General features: G+C 42.0%; 1 protein-coding gene across 1 annotated transcript in view; it reads left to right on the top strand.

Annotated features, from left to right (window-relative positions):
- The first annotated feature begins 5,136 nt into the window (after nt 1–5,136).
- triob (trio Rho guanine nucleotide exchange factor b) overlaps nt 5,137–12,486 on the top strand; it is a 63,404-nt gene continuing 56,054 nt past the window's right edge. Inside the window, exons 1-6 of the mRNA XM_070835969.1 lie at nt 5,137–5,203; nt 6,378–6,492; nt 8,759–8,951; nt 10,144–10,248; nt 10,458–10,928; nt 11,912–12,034. Coding sequence (XP_070692070.1) covers nt 5,149–5,203; nt 6,378–6,492; nt 8,759–8,951; nt 10,144–10,248; nt 10,458–10,928; nt 11,912–12,034 — 1,062 coding nt within the window. The 5' untranslated portion in view covers nt 5,137–5,148. The remainder of the gene's footprint in view (nt 5,204–6,377; nt 6,493–8,758; nt 8,952–10,143; nt 10,249–10,457; nt 10,929–11,911; nt 12,035–12,486) is intronic.

The raw sequence follows: 12,486 nt of genomic DNA, 5'->3' as shown, positions 1-12,486 counted from the left end.
ACATTATTGTAATAAAATGCATTTCATGGTGACTACTGCTCTGAATCTTTGGATCTTACCACAGTTATCCTCGCTGGCAGCAGGAATGTGTGTTATCAGGTTCTTGCTGAGGCGGTCAACACAACAGCCAGGGGAATTGTATTGTAGTATTTCTGCTGTATTATGTAGCAGGCCTGGTCTGTTCTGCTGTACTACAGAAACAGCCTTGCTTGTAATTGCTCAAAGCTTGAGGTTATGAGGTTATGAGCCAGAGGATTGGCATCATGTGGCGTGCCAGGCTGTGCAGATGCACCATGTACAGTCTAGCCTGTGGTCTAAAGGATTGGAAGCAAAGTGACTGGCACAGTGCAGTGAGGCCGTCTGTTCGAACGTGGTGTAGAAAGACACTAATGGAGCAGTTGTGTTCATTTTGGGGTTATGAGTTGGGGTTATGATGCTGCTAGGTGAAGAAATTGGTTGTGTTTATCCCTGCATGTTACAATTTTGGTCAGGGGTTTATAAACTTTTTCCATTCTGTTCTAAACTTAGTGCATTCATTACATCTCATTAAAGCCCTCTAGAACCAAATCTGTATCCCAGTTTGGATGTTAATGGGTGTAGGATGTTTTCAGTCTGTGGTGTGAAGAATTGGTACAAAGCTCGAAGACAGTCTGTTCTGTAGTAGTGTATTTCAGATCAGCATGTGAGCGTTTCCAGCCTGAAGTTTGGAGGGCAAAAGGAAATGGATTGGCACGCGTTCGGTGTGTTGTCATGTTGTACTGCCTCTGCTACACAGCAACGTGAATTTAAAGGATTAAGGGTACAATCCGTGTGGAGAGAAGAAGAAGAAGGAAGGGTTGAGCGAAGTGAATTTGTGTTGCTTTGTTTGCTTTTCTAAATTCTTGCAGAGCAACAGGAGTGACAATGCGGTGCACTCATTGCTCCAGCTCAAATATTTTTAACATTATTCCGATCAAGCTTTGCAAAAACACTTACTGAGAAGTCATTCTAAAACCAGACTCAGGCATTCTGTGTCTTCGAGTTAACTGAAAAAAACAAGTGTCCATTTGTCTCCCTTTTGCCTGTCTCTCTTGGCAAGACAAGAGCTGACAAATACATTTACTGTATGGCCTTGTCTCGCAGCATTCCACTGTGTTGGACCCTGAACTGTTATTGCATATTTATCAAATGGAAAAGAGCTACAGTTCGAATGACAAATCATTCAAGAACATCACCAACTGTCTGAATATGTAGTTGAAACGCAAATCACCAATATAACAAATAGTTCTACTCTTGCTCTTTAAGATGCGTAGCTGACAATCAAGAGCATTATTGTGCGTCATGCCTTATGGGTTGTCAGAACAGCCCAAATACAAATGATACTCTATCATTGTCCCTTTGATCAGTGTATGCACGAGACGTCTCCATTACTAAATCTGCAGGAAGAAAGAGAGCATAAGTACAAGTGTTTGTGGGTTTCCGCTCCTGTGCACGTGCACCATGAATGACAGACTGCCGTTCGATGTGACACTGCTGCACTGCTTGGGCCTAAATGATCCACTATCTGTCGTGTGGCGTTGATTCCCCAATCTCCTACCTTGTATTTCCTGTTACTATGCAGCTATGGAAGGACAGATGTGTCAGAGTGGGCACTGAAAAAAAAACCTTTCGTCTTCATTTTCCCGCTTTGAATTCAAGATGAAAAAAAATAATGATTACAGAAAAGTCTCACAGTAACAACCTTATTCCTTGAATGAACACTATGCATTTTGCTGGGCACTGAGTGTAGGCTGCCAGTAAAAAGGATTGCTCTCATTATGAGTGTGTTATGAACAAGAAGTGTGTGATTGAAAAGCTTTATTTCATGCTCGGCAGACTTGTAAATGAGGGCTTGTGTGCAGCGAAGAGAGGAGATTGTCGTGTGTGCCTGTGTGTTCTGGTGTGTTATTGTGTGTAGCGAGAGGCGATGAAGGGATTTCATGAATCACAATTTGTAGGCTAATACTTTATTCTGTGGGATATCATATGAGTTGCTGCTGCATACATAACGAAATTTATAAGGCTCTGTGGTGCTATGTATACTTGCTTTATTGTGCCTATTTTACTGTGTTCACATCACAAGTAATGGTCCCTCCGACAGGGGAACTAGCTTACTCTTTACCAGTGCCTGTTTATACTTTGCTGCTTTTTTTTTTCTGATCACTTTATTTGGAATGTTCCAACCTGATCTTCAAAATCCAGTGTTGCAGCATTGAGATATGCAACTTATATGGCAGTCACATCTGTTTCTAGCTTACTCCAGCCTTCCACATAAACCCAAAGTGCGTCTGTGTCCAGCTTTCTGCCAGACTTGGCCTGATGCGGCATTCAAAAAGGTGAACTGCAGATTTAACAGGGCTGCAGCATGTAACAGAGGTCAGTGTTGGCCGTGTTCCAGTGTCAGTATTTTACATAAACCACCACCGTGAGGAATGTGTCTGGGCACACTTCACAGGAAACACACACAGTGTGTGCATCGAACATCAGCAACACAGGGCTCAAGCAGAAAGAAAAAATATTTCTCTTGCACTGAGTCACTCTTTTGAAGACGCGGGATAAAGTCGACGTCTTTGTTTTCAGCGTCTCTGCAACACTCTTACTTTGTTCAATGTGAGTGAGAGACAGATAGGGGGCGGTGGGGGTGGGGTTTGGATGAGAAACGAGCGCAGCAGGTTATAAGGAGACGGTCAGCAGAGAGGGAGATCATAAAAACTATGAGTGTGGATTGTGAGGGACTCACTCAGCTATTTGCCCCCTCTCTCTCTCTCTCTCTCTCTATCCTCTCGCCAGAGTGGAAGAGAATGAAACCATTATTGCTACCTCAGTCCCATCTCGTCTCGGCTGGTTGTGGACATTATCAGAGGGTCAGGTTTTGTCCAGTCCAGCCACTTCCCACAGTGAGCTAATGTGCTGTCATCCGGGCCTGACTGCTACTCCTGACTCCCTCAGACCGTGGATGAAATCGATATTACAAGAGCCATTAAAACCTGTGGGGGTTATTTAGCTGTCTCTTTCTACAGTCTCCTCAGTCCGTATTATTATCTGTCTGCTGTACTGCAGTTTTTGTCCGTCCCCATATTCTTCTCTTCGCTGTCTGGCTTGAATCATTATCAGCCTGTGCCTCTCTGTTCCTGTCATCTCATACCACACACTTGTCCCTCTCCATTTCAGTCTGCCTTTCCATCCATTTATCTTTTTATCTATCTATCTATCCATCCGTTTATGAAGCTTTCTGCCATTCCCTCTCTGTCTTCACTCTGCATCCTGTCACATCTCTTTATTTGCCTTCATGTCCTCAGGATGTAACTCATTTGCAACCTGGAAGAAGCAGTCCCAGGTTTAATGACACTCGTGTTGAAAAATGCTCCTTTGCTTGTGTGAAGCTGCGGTATGAGCTGAAAGATACACGAATAATGAAAGCAAATACTCATCTTTGAGTAATCACTGGCTCCTACTTGAGATTATGGCTTTACTGTAGTTAAAAGTTAATTCAGCATCATGACTGACTTTTATTTGAAGGCATTACGTTTGTTTGTGTGCGTGTGTGTGTGTGTGTGTGTGTGTGTGTGTGTGTGTGTGTGTGTGTGTGTGTGTGTGTGTGTGTGTGTGTGTGTGTGTGTGTGTGTGTGTGTGTGTGTGTGCGCGTGTGTACGTGCGTATGTGCGTGACTGCATGATTCAGCACCCAGCAGTCTAGCCACTATCTAATTAGCTAATTTCCATTCATAGTCAGCGTGATTAAATGTTTATATTGTAACTGTCAAAGCGGCACAGTGTTTTTATGTAAAGTTGTTAGCTCTTTCCTCTACAGTATTTGCCTCCCTTTTTGACCAGTCACAATCTCTCTTTATCAAAAGAGAGCTTGAAAATATCTCACACATTTTCATTTCCCCCTTAGATTGCATTGTCATACTCTCATTTGTTTTAATGATACATCAGCTGGTTGCTGATAAGTACTGTATTAACTAGGTTGCGAGTGTCCAACTGAAGTTAAAAAGCATTTGTTGTCTGCTACAGCATACACACAAAAGTACCTGTACCTGTCCCACCAATCAGAGGACACAGTAGTCTCAAACCTTAAGCCAATTCTGGCTCAGTTGGCATCAGTGAGTTATAATATATTATAAATGAGCATGCGCATGTGGTTGAATAAATATTGTGCCGTGGCTATTAAGAAAATATGACATGATATTTGACTTTATCACACTTCCTTACATTACTCTGTTAAGTTGAGCATCTAAATCTGTTGTCTCCATGACTTACTGTTCTGACCCACCAAAGCGATAAAAGTCACTTGGTGTGTGTTTTTCTCTGTGTGTGAGTGCGTGTATGTTGAGTTGGTCCATCTTTCTTGCTGGTATTAACCAGTGTGCCATCTGCTGAGGAGGCGAGGCAAAAGAGCTGACATTTGAAGAACATACTGTAACAGAGCAGGCGAGACCATGGTGGAAAATCCTTAGCGGCTAGGGCAAACATTTAAAGCTGCAACAGTTTATTAACTAATTATTGAAATTCTGTTTCCATGTGACCCAATAAAAAGATGAATAATTAAAACAGAGATTTTATTACTTTGATGTGCAGACAGTCTAATTGCTTCCAAACTAACACCAATACCATTGCTTGACTTGCAATAGTTAAAACCAGACCAATAAAGTTACTTATACATGTTCCTCGCTTTGGTCCATTGATGTCAGCACGCTAATTGAATCCACAATGTCATGTCAGTGGTGTTTTTACAAAAAGCAGCTGAACAGAATGGTTTTGTCCATGGTGTATGTGCGTGCTTACTGTGAAATAATGTTGTCCTTTATACAGTGTGTCAAATGAATTGGATTGCCTTGGTTAACAGGTTGTTTTCGCACACACCGATTACAACAGAGATTTTTTGATTGAGATCTTTTAAAAGCAATGTAACGGATCAATTAAAGTTGAAGCATCAGCAAACACTGACCAGTTCATACATACTAAATATATCATGGGCTGCTGTCCATATTGGTATGTAAACAGATTAAGATTAGTGTGAGTGTTGCCACTGTGCTGATCATCCACATGTTTTCGTGTCTTTGTTAAATGACTTTGGTCGCTGACTTCTTTGTTTTTCTGTGTTTCAGGGTTTCATCGCAATGAGGATATGAAGGCCATTGATGTGCTTCCCATCCTCAAGGAGAAGGTTGCCTTTCTCTCAGGTCAGATATATACAGTAACACTATATATCACTGATATGATAGGATATATTCAGTATACTCTTTAAAAAAAATGCCATCCACATCTTTTATCAGTGAAGAAGATTCATAACCATACCGGAGTTATTCGTTTGCATAATTGCTCTTCAACCGGCTGTGCCAGGTGCTTGCTGTGGTGTTTAAAACTAAAACCTGACTGTTCTTTATAAACAAAGTGATGTTGACCTTGAGCTTAGATAAGCTTGTTAAAACTTCAAACTCTTTACTTGCTTGAAGGACCTCTTGTATCCCTATATTGCTGCAGAGACCTTGTATGGGAGTGGATTTTGTGTCATTCATGTGCTGTTGTGTTTGCATGCTGATGCAAGACAAATTTATCAGAAGAAACGAAAATGTTAGACAAAAGTGGCAAATTTAGTCTCATATAATACGCTCATTTAAATACCAGTCAGAAAGACACCTTTTATAAATGAAGAATGCCATCTTTGGTTGTTAATTTAATTACTACCAAGAGTCCTAAAGTCAAACTCTTAATCAGAATAATAACAGTAACATGTCTCAGCGCTTGTGCTTGAAAGATTTGTTTCAAATGCGAACACTTGCTGTACGCTCTTTTAATGTCACAATATGGCAACTTGAACATCATTTTGTTGAAAATTCACGCTTAATTTCCCACAGCATTTACTTTTTTTTTTTTTTTTTAACTTATTTGAGTGCACTCACTTATTTCTCTGAATGGTTTGTGACTTGTCATGGTGTCGACCTGGCCTTTACCCCAGTAGTGTTAACTGCATTGGCATCTGCATAATTGTAAGTGAGTTGTAGAGTATTTTTCCCTGTACATTAAATGTATTTGTTACCGCAGTATGAAAGGCTATTGCCAGTCTTGTAATCTAACTAATCTGATTCAGTATCATCATGATTAGCTGCAGAAATATTCACAGACAGTACCCCTAGAAATGAATCATCTCTCAGAGAACTGCTGCACTGACTTGTTACATCTTTTTTGGGGTAATATTCTATTTTGTAGTCATAAGTGAATAGAGTAGCATCAGACTAAGCAGCTAAAAGTAAAATAACTGTCTTTGCAAAAGCCATGCTACAGTATGTGAGCCTTATCTACACTGGAAGTAGCTTTTATTTAATGATTTTCTTCTTGTCTGATTTCTTCCCAAAGGTGGCAGAGACAGACGCGGAGGTCCCGTTCTCACCTTCCCAGCACGGAGCAACCACGACAGAATACGACCCGAAGACCTGCGCAGGCTCATAGCCTACCTGGCAACTATTCCCAGGTATGAAATCAGTAAAATAAACCCACACATACAAAAGGGAAGATTCACACTTTTGCAAACTGTGAACATGCACGCAAACTCATGCACTCGCTTCTTATGCAGTCACACTCACCCACATGTCATCACTTTGTCTGTGTCAGACTTTCCCACATTGCTTGGATTTAAAATGATGCAGCTTAACCTGAGGCCACTGAGAGCTGGGATGGTTTTATTTTGGATTCTCTGTGAAGATTCAAACACCTTCCTCCCCACCACTTATTTCCTCCTAACTCTCCAGAAAAAAGCTACTACTCTTTTATCTAGGTTACCACTATTTTAGTTACTCTCCCCTTTTGATTTTGTTACTTAGAGTGGGTCGGTTGTAATTCAACCAAGTGTCATGTAGTCTGGTATTTCTTTCTTCTGTTGGCCTTTCTTTCCTGTTTCTCTGTTTGACTTGTTGTTGTAGTGTCTATAAACTCCTGCAGGAAGCATGTAGCCACAGGATGTCCTTGCAGAGTTGTGTTCACTATGTAGTAGCATGCAAGCTGATGTTCAAGTGTAGAAACACCTTTCCTTCACATTTAACACTTGGCCCCAGGCTGTTCTGTTTGGAGTCAGTTGGGATTAGCTTGGAGGGGCGCTTGCACTCCTCTGTTCTGCTGCTTCTGATCTCCCCTGTGCTGCTCTTTCTAGTCCTTTGCAGGTCTATTACTTTAAATCTTTTTCACAGTGGAGATCAGTTACTGCAAAAATTGAGTCCAGGTTTTTCTTTAGGCTCCTTGTCCTGGTGTCCAGGGCAAAATCAGAAATCCTTAATGTCTGCATATATTTCAGTCAGTAGTAGTCAGTGCGATGCAAATATTTGTATGCTGTGGATCGTTTGCAATTCTTTATTAAAACCCAGGAACAACCTAACTATTAATAAGATGATGACCCCTGGAACAATATCTTTACTTACTTACTTACTTAAAAACTCAAAAAAGAGGCCACATGAAGTCTAAATGATGTAACTAAAGGGCTGCAAGGACTGTGATGCTTTGCTGTTCATTCCTATGCTTTTGTCATGTACTTTTATTTTGCATTAGTTGGTGGCAGACAAAGCTGAATAACTGTTAATCTTTAACTTGAGATAGACCACCACACTGCTTTTTTTCCTCTGTGCCATATTATAGAGTGTATTAAAACCAGACTCAGAGGTGTCGTGGTGGCTCACCTGGTGGAGGGAATAGCAGAGGGTGCAGTTCTTAACGCAGCCACCTGGGTTTGAAATCGGTCCGGACCCAGACATGCTGTGTCACCCCACCCTCTCATTTTCTGTCTGCTCTTCACTGATTTGTAAAACAAAGGCGGCAATGCTAATATAAATATATATATGTAAAAGATAAGTAGCTTACTCTGAATCAGAGCATACTGGTACACAATGACTTCTTGGTCTCAAAAGGCTCAGCTGTTTAGGAGCTGTGTTAAGAGGTTAGAGAGGAAAAGGTCGTCATTCATCCACTTTGAGGTGCAGTAGGATCCAAGTGTCACTAACTCAGAAGGAGGTCAGCTTATTCTCCTCAGCTTGATTTGTCCTTCTCATGTCTAAATATTTCGTCTGTCTTTCTCCTTTTTCTGTTAAATCTGCCTCTCCCTCCCTCTCTCTCTCTCTCTCTCTCTCTCTCTCTCTCTCTCTCTCTCTCTCTCTCCTCACCCTCCTCTACACTGTTTTTCTCTACCCATTTGGCTGCCGATCTGTTTTCAGAGAGTGAGGTCAGAGTGAGTTAGAGCAGGAGGCCCTGCGTCTGTTTCTGTCTCCTAGCTAGACACATTCAGATTAAAGCCTTTAACACTGAGAAACAACCTTTTATGGACTTATACAGCAGCAGGACTCCTGGTAAGCAGCAGTGGAAATTTCAACGGTTGAATGTTTTACCTATTTTTTCTTTTTTCCTCTCCAGATGCTCTGGAGATTTGCATGGGATCGTTTGACTTTAAATCTTTTTGGCACATTTGCTGTTTTAACAGACCTTTTACACAATTGAGTCTTTTTTTTGGTTCTTTATGGTGTTACAGAAATAGTTAAAATGATGTGACTCAGTAGTGTGACATTGTTTCAGCTCATTCAGGTTTGGTCAGTGTCATATCAATCACATCTGACTGATTTGATTTGGTGCTTTTATGGTCGCTTGTTTATACTCTCCCCTAAGATGCTCTAACGGCTTCCTGTTAGCATAATCATTTTCACGTGTGTTAATTTGCTCTTTATCATGGGATCTGACCTCTTTATTCATGTTTTCTGCAGTGAGGAAGTGGCCAGACATGGCTTCACAGTCATTGTGGACATGCGTGGTTCTAAGTGGGACAGCATCAAGCCTCTGCTAAAGATCCTTCAGGAGTCTTTTCCTTCTTGTATCCACGTTGCTCTCATCATCAAGCCAGACAACTTCTGGCAGAAGCAGAGGACCAACTTTGGCAGCTCCAAGTTTGAATTTGAGGTGGGTGAAACTCTACATAAGTTAACTACTTGTAATACACAAAACTAATCCTTTTAACACTTAATCGTGAGTTTTATTTTTGTGGATGTTGTACATGAACAATTAGTGTTATAATATCTTTTGAGCTTACGTGTTTATGATGCTTTATTGTTTTCTACATGAGCTGGAGATGTTGGTGGTATTCATTGCATGAATATATATTTCAATATTAACAATTTGCAGTAAGCTATTAGAGCTTTTGTTAATTTAGCATAGCCATCGGTCTCAATTTATCAGCTCTAATTGGACTGCTGCTCGGTGACAGTGGCTCTGCTCTGTCCCGTGTGGGCATGTGGTGCTGGTATATTTAGTCCTGACCCAGTTACTATGGAAACAGGGTATATAGGACATGGCGAAGCATTTCATCCCAACAGTAGTGAGTTGGGTTTGGACAAGCCACTTGTTGTTTTTTTATGATCTCAAACATGTACTGTGAGTGAGCAGAACACAATCATAACCAGGGGGTCACTGGTTGGAGTCTCTGGCTGCCTGCCTCTAGATGGGGGAAATGATCAAGATTTATTCCCCTCTTCCTTACTGTTGAGTTTTCACTACTTCTGCTCATTATCCAGCAGTACAAGGTGATGTTTTTATAGCGCAGCTCCCTGCTCTCTGTTTGTAGGTTCACCACTCCACATACAATTACTCTTGTAAGTGTGTCTTAGTTTGCTTGCAGTTTAAAGGAAGCTAAAAATGAAGCTGTTATTATAGCATCTATACAGGAGAGTACTCAGTCAGACTCCAGCCCCAATTCTGTTTTTTAGTGAATGGTTTCAGTTTCTGTTTTTACTACCTAAGAGTTTACATCCATGTGTTTCCATCTTATTAATGATAACATGAATGCTCTTTAAAATGTATGGAATGTTTTTTTTCTTGGTCACCCCACCTATCTAAACAGAAGACATGTGGAGCCACTGACTCTGCACATTCTTTTCATAATCTAGGTTTAAGAGTGGGAAATATTATGACGAGTTAACATTTGATTAGTTTAGAATATAAAGATGATGATGACTGATGATCATTAAATTGTGGTCTGTCCTCCTCTTGTCCTATCTTTTTCACTTCTTTCCCATGCCTCGCTTCACCATATTGATCTCTTTATTGTTACTTCCTTCTTTTGTCCATTTGTCCCACATACAACGGCACGCAACAGACGGTGATGGTTTCCTTAGAGGGTTTATCCAAGATTGTGGACCCGTCCCAGCTGACAGCTGACTTTGAGGGCAGCTTAGAGTACAACCATGATGACTGGATTGAGGTTTGGATACTTTCTCTTTTTGTCTTTTTTTTGGTCTTTTGTCAGCCCTTGACTTTAGGCTTTTTGTGTTTGATTAAGAAAACAGCTGCTCCTCTCAGCAGGACTTTATAAGGCTTTATAAGTCTTGTGTTTTACCAACACTTAATTAACTAATGTTCAGTGGTATTCACATTTAGGAAAATGCAGGTCACTTTTTACTGTCATTTCAGGTGCGGCTGTCATTTGAGACCTTTGCCAGCGATGCAGCGCGGGCCCTGGCACGCCTTGAGGAGCTCCAGGACACCTTGTCCCAGCGTGATCTCCCGCGGGACTTGGAGGGCGCTCGGAGGCTCATGGAAGAACATGCAGCGCTGAAGAAAAGGGCCACTAAGGCATCTGTGGAGGAGCTGGACGGGCAAGGACGAAGGCTGCTGCAAAGGCTACAGTCACAAACTGCAGGAGGGGGAAGTAGCGGTGAAAGCGGGTACGGTAACCGCACTGGTGGGGCCAGTGGAGATTCCAACGACCATCATCATGGGTTCCATACACATGCGGACGCACACAACTTAGTAGCTAAGGTGACCGGTTTGTTGGATAAGCTGCATGGGACTCGCCAGAATTTGCAGCAGCTGTGGCACATGAGGAAGCTGAAGCTGGACCAGTGTTTCCAGCTGCGCCTGTTTGAACAAGACGCAGAGAAGGTCAGAGTGCTATTCTGTTCTATTCCCCATACCACACACATGAGGACTGAAACCATGTAGAGGATAAGGTTAGAGGGCTCCTCATACCCTCCTTATGTTCTTGCCCCTTTATGCCTGTATTATAATATTTGCCTGTGTACATACTAGGTGTACACATAGGTATTTCAGGCCACACAGGAGCTAATCTGATGTATGAGCATGCATGCGTGCATGCCAGTCTTAGCTGGATATTTGAAAACATTACATTAATCCAGACATTTAAGTCCTCAGATCAACTTTCATCCCCATGTAGGCCAGATTAGTGAGGCTGTGTATGTATGTAGTAGTAAAAGCCTAACAGATGAGTGCAGTGGTAGACTGAAACTACTGGCCAGTGTTGACAGAAGGCCATTGTACAATATCCCAATAATGCAAATTCTTATGTTTTGACTAACTTTGGTTTTACAATTTTGATTTATTTGGTCATGTAAGATTGAGGTGTTATCTGAGCTGTGTGTTTGTGTGCACTGAAACAGCGAGTAAATGAATGTGTGTGATTGTTTCAGGAGAGTATGATGTTGCATGTCTGGAGCTGGGAAATGTAGCTGTTTGAACTGTGCAGAGCTGGAGGCAAATGCAGAGGCCGACTATGGAAAGTGCCAGAACTGTAATTAAACACTACTTTTCCATACACCAAACATGTAGAGAGAGAAAGAACACACTCCCAAACAAATGAAGGGTAAAGTGCAATGGACACCACACACACACACACACACACAAGCACAGCTTGTTCTTTGTTCCCACTTATTACAGAGGAGCTTCATGATGACTTGCCTCCAGAAGTCAGTGCAGTGATGAGCGATGAAAGGTTTTGGTTAATTACAAACACAAAACAGCAGGCCCGCCCTCTCTTATTCTCACTGCTGCTGTGAGTAAACACGAGATGGAAAGACCCTTTTCATGCACTATAAAACTCTTATTTTCTCCCCCTCTTCCATGTTTAGATGTTTGACTGGATCATGCACAACAAGGGGCTTTTTCTCACCAGTTACACAGAGATCGGAGGGAACCACCAGCATGCTGTCGAGCTGCAGACCCAGCACAACCACTTTGCTATGAACTGCATGGTAAGACATTGTCTTTGTCTCTGTTGTGCACACACACACGCATAGAAACACACTCACACACCAGCAATGCAGTCACAAACGATCATCATTGCTGTCATTCACAGTAACAAGCTAAGGCCTCCCACCCCTGTACAAGCATCACACACTCAAACATGCACCTCTTCTTTTTCACAGCCTTTATCCTACAGCCCCTTGGGCTGCGACTCGCTGTAGGCTGATATTTTCTGTCCTGCCTCTGTCTCTGTTATATTATTCAGCTGTTTTCCACTCTGCCTCAACTCTGCCCCCCTTGTCAAGTCTTGTCACCATGCTGGTCCCATAATTGACCCATATTACCTCCCTGCCCCTCCCATAGCTGTGTGCTGCTCTCTGCTGCTCTGCTCCACAACCCTTCCCTGCCCTCCTGTACCTTACTGAAGTCTGTGGAGCTGTGCTGCTTACTAATAAGTGCA

Source organism: Pempheris klunzingeri, chromosome 8 (genome assembly GCF_042242105.1).
Source record: "Pempheris klunzingeri isolate RE-2024b chromosome 8, fPemKlu1.hap1, whole genome shotgun sequence".
Taxonomy (NCBI): domain Eukaryota; kingdom Metazoa; phylum Chordata; class Actinopteri; order Acropomatiformes; family Pempheridae; genus Pempheris; species Pempheris klunzingeri.
This window is presented reverse-complemented; position numbering and strand designations above follow the sequence as displayed.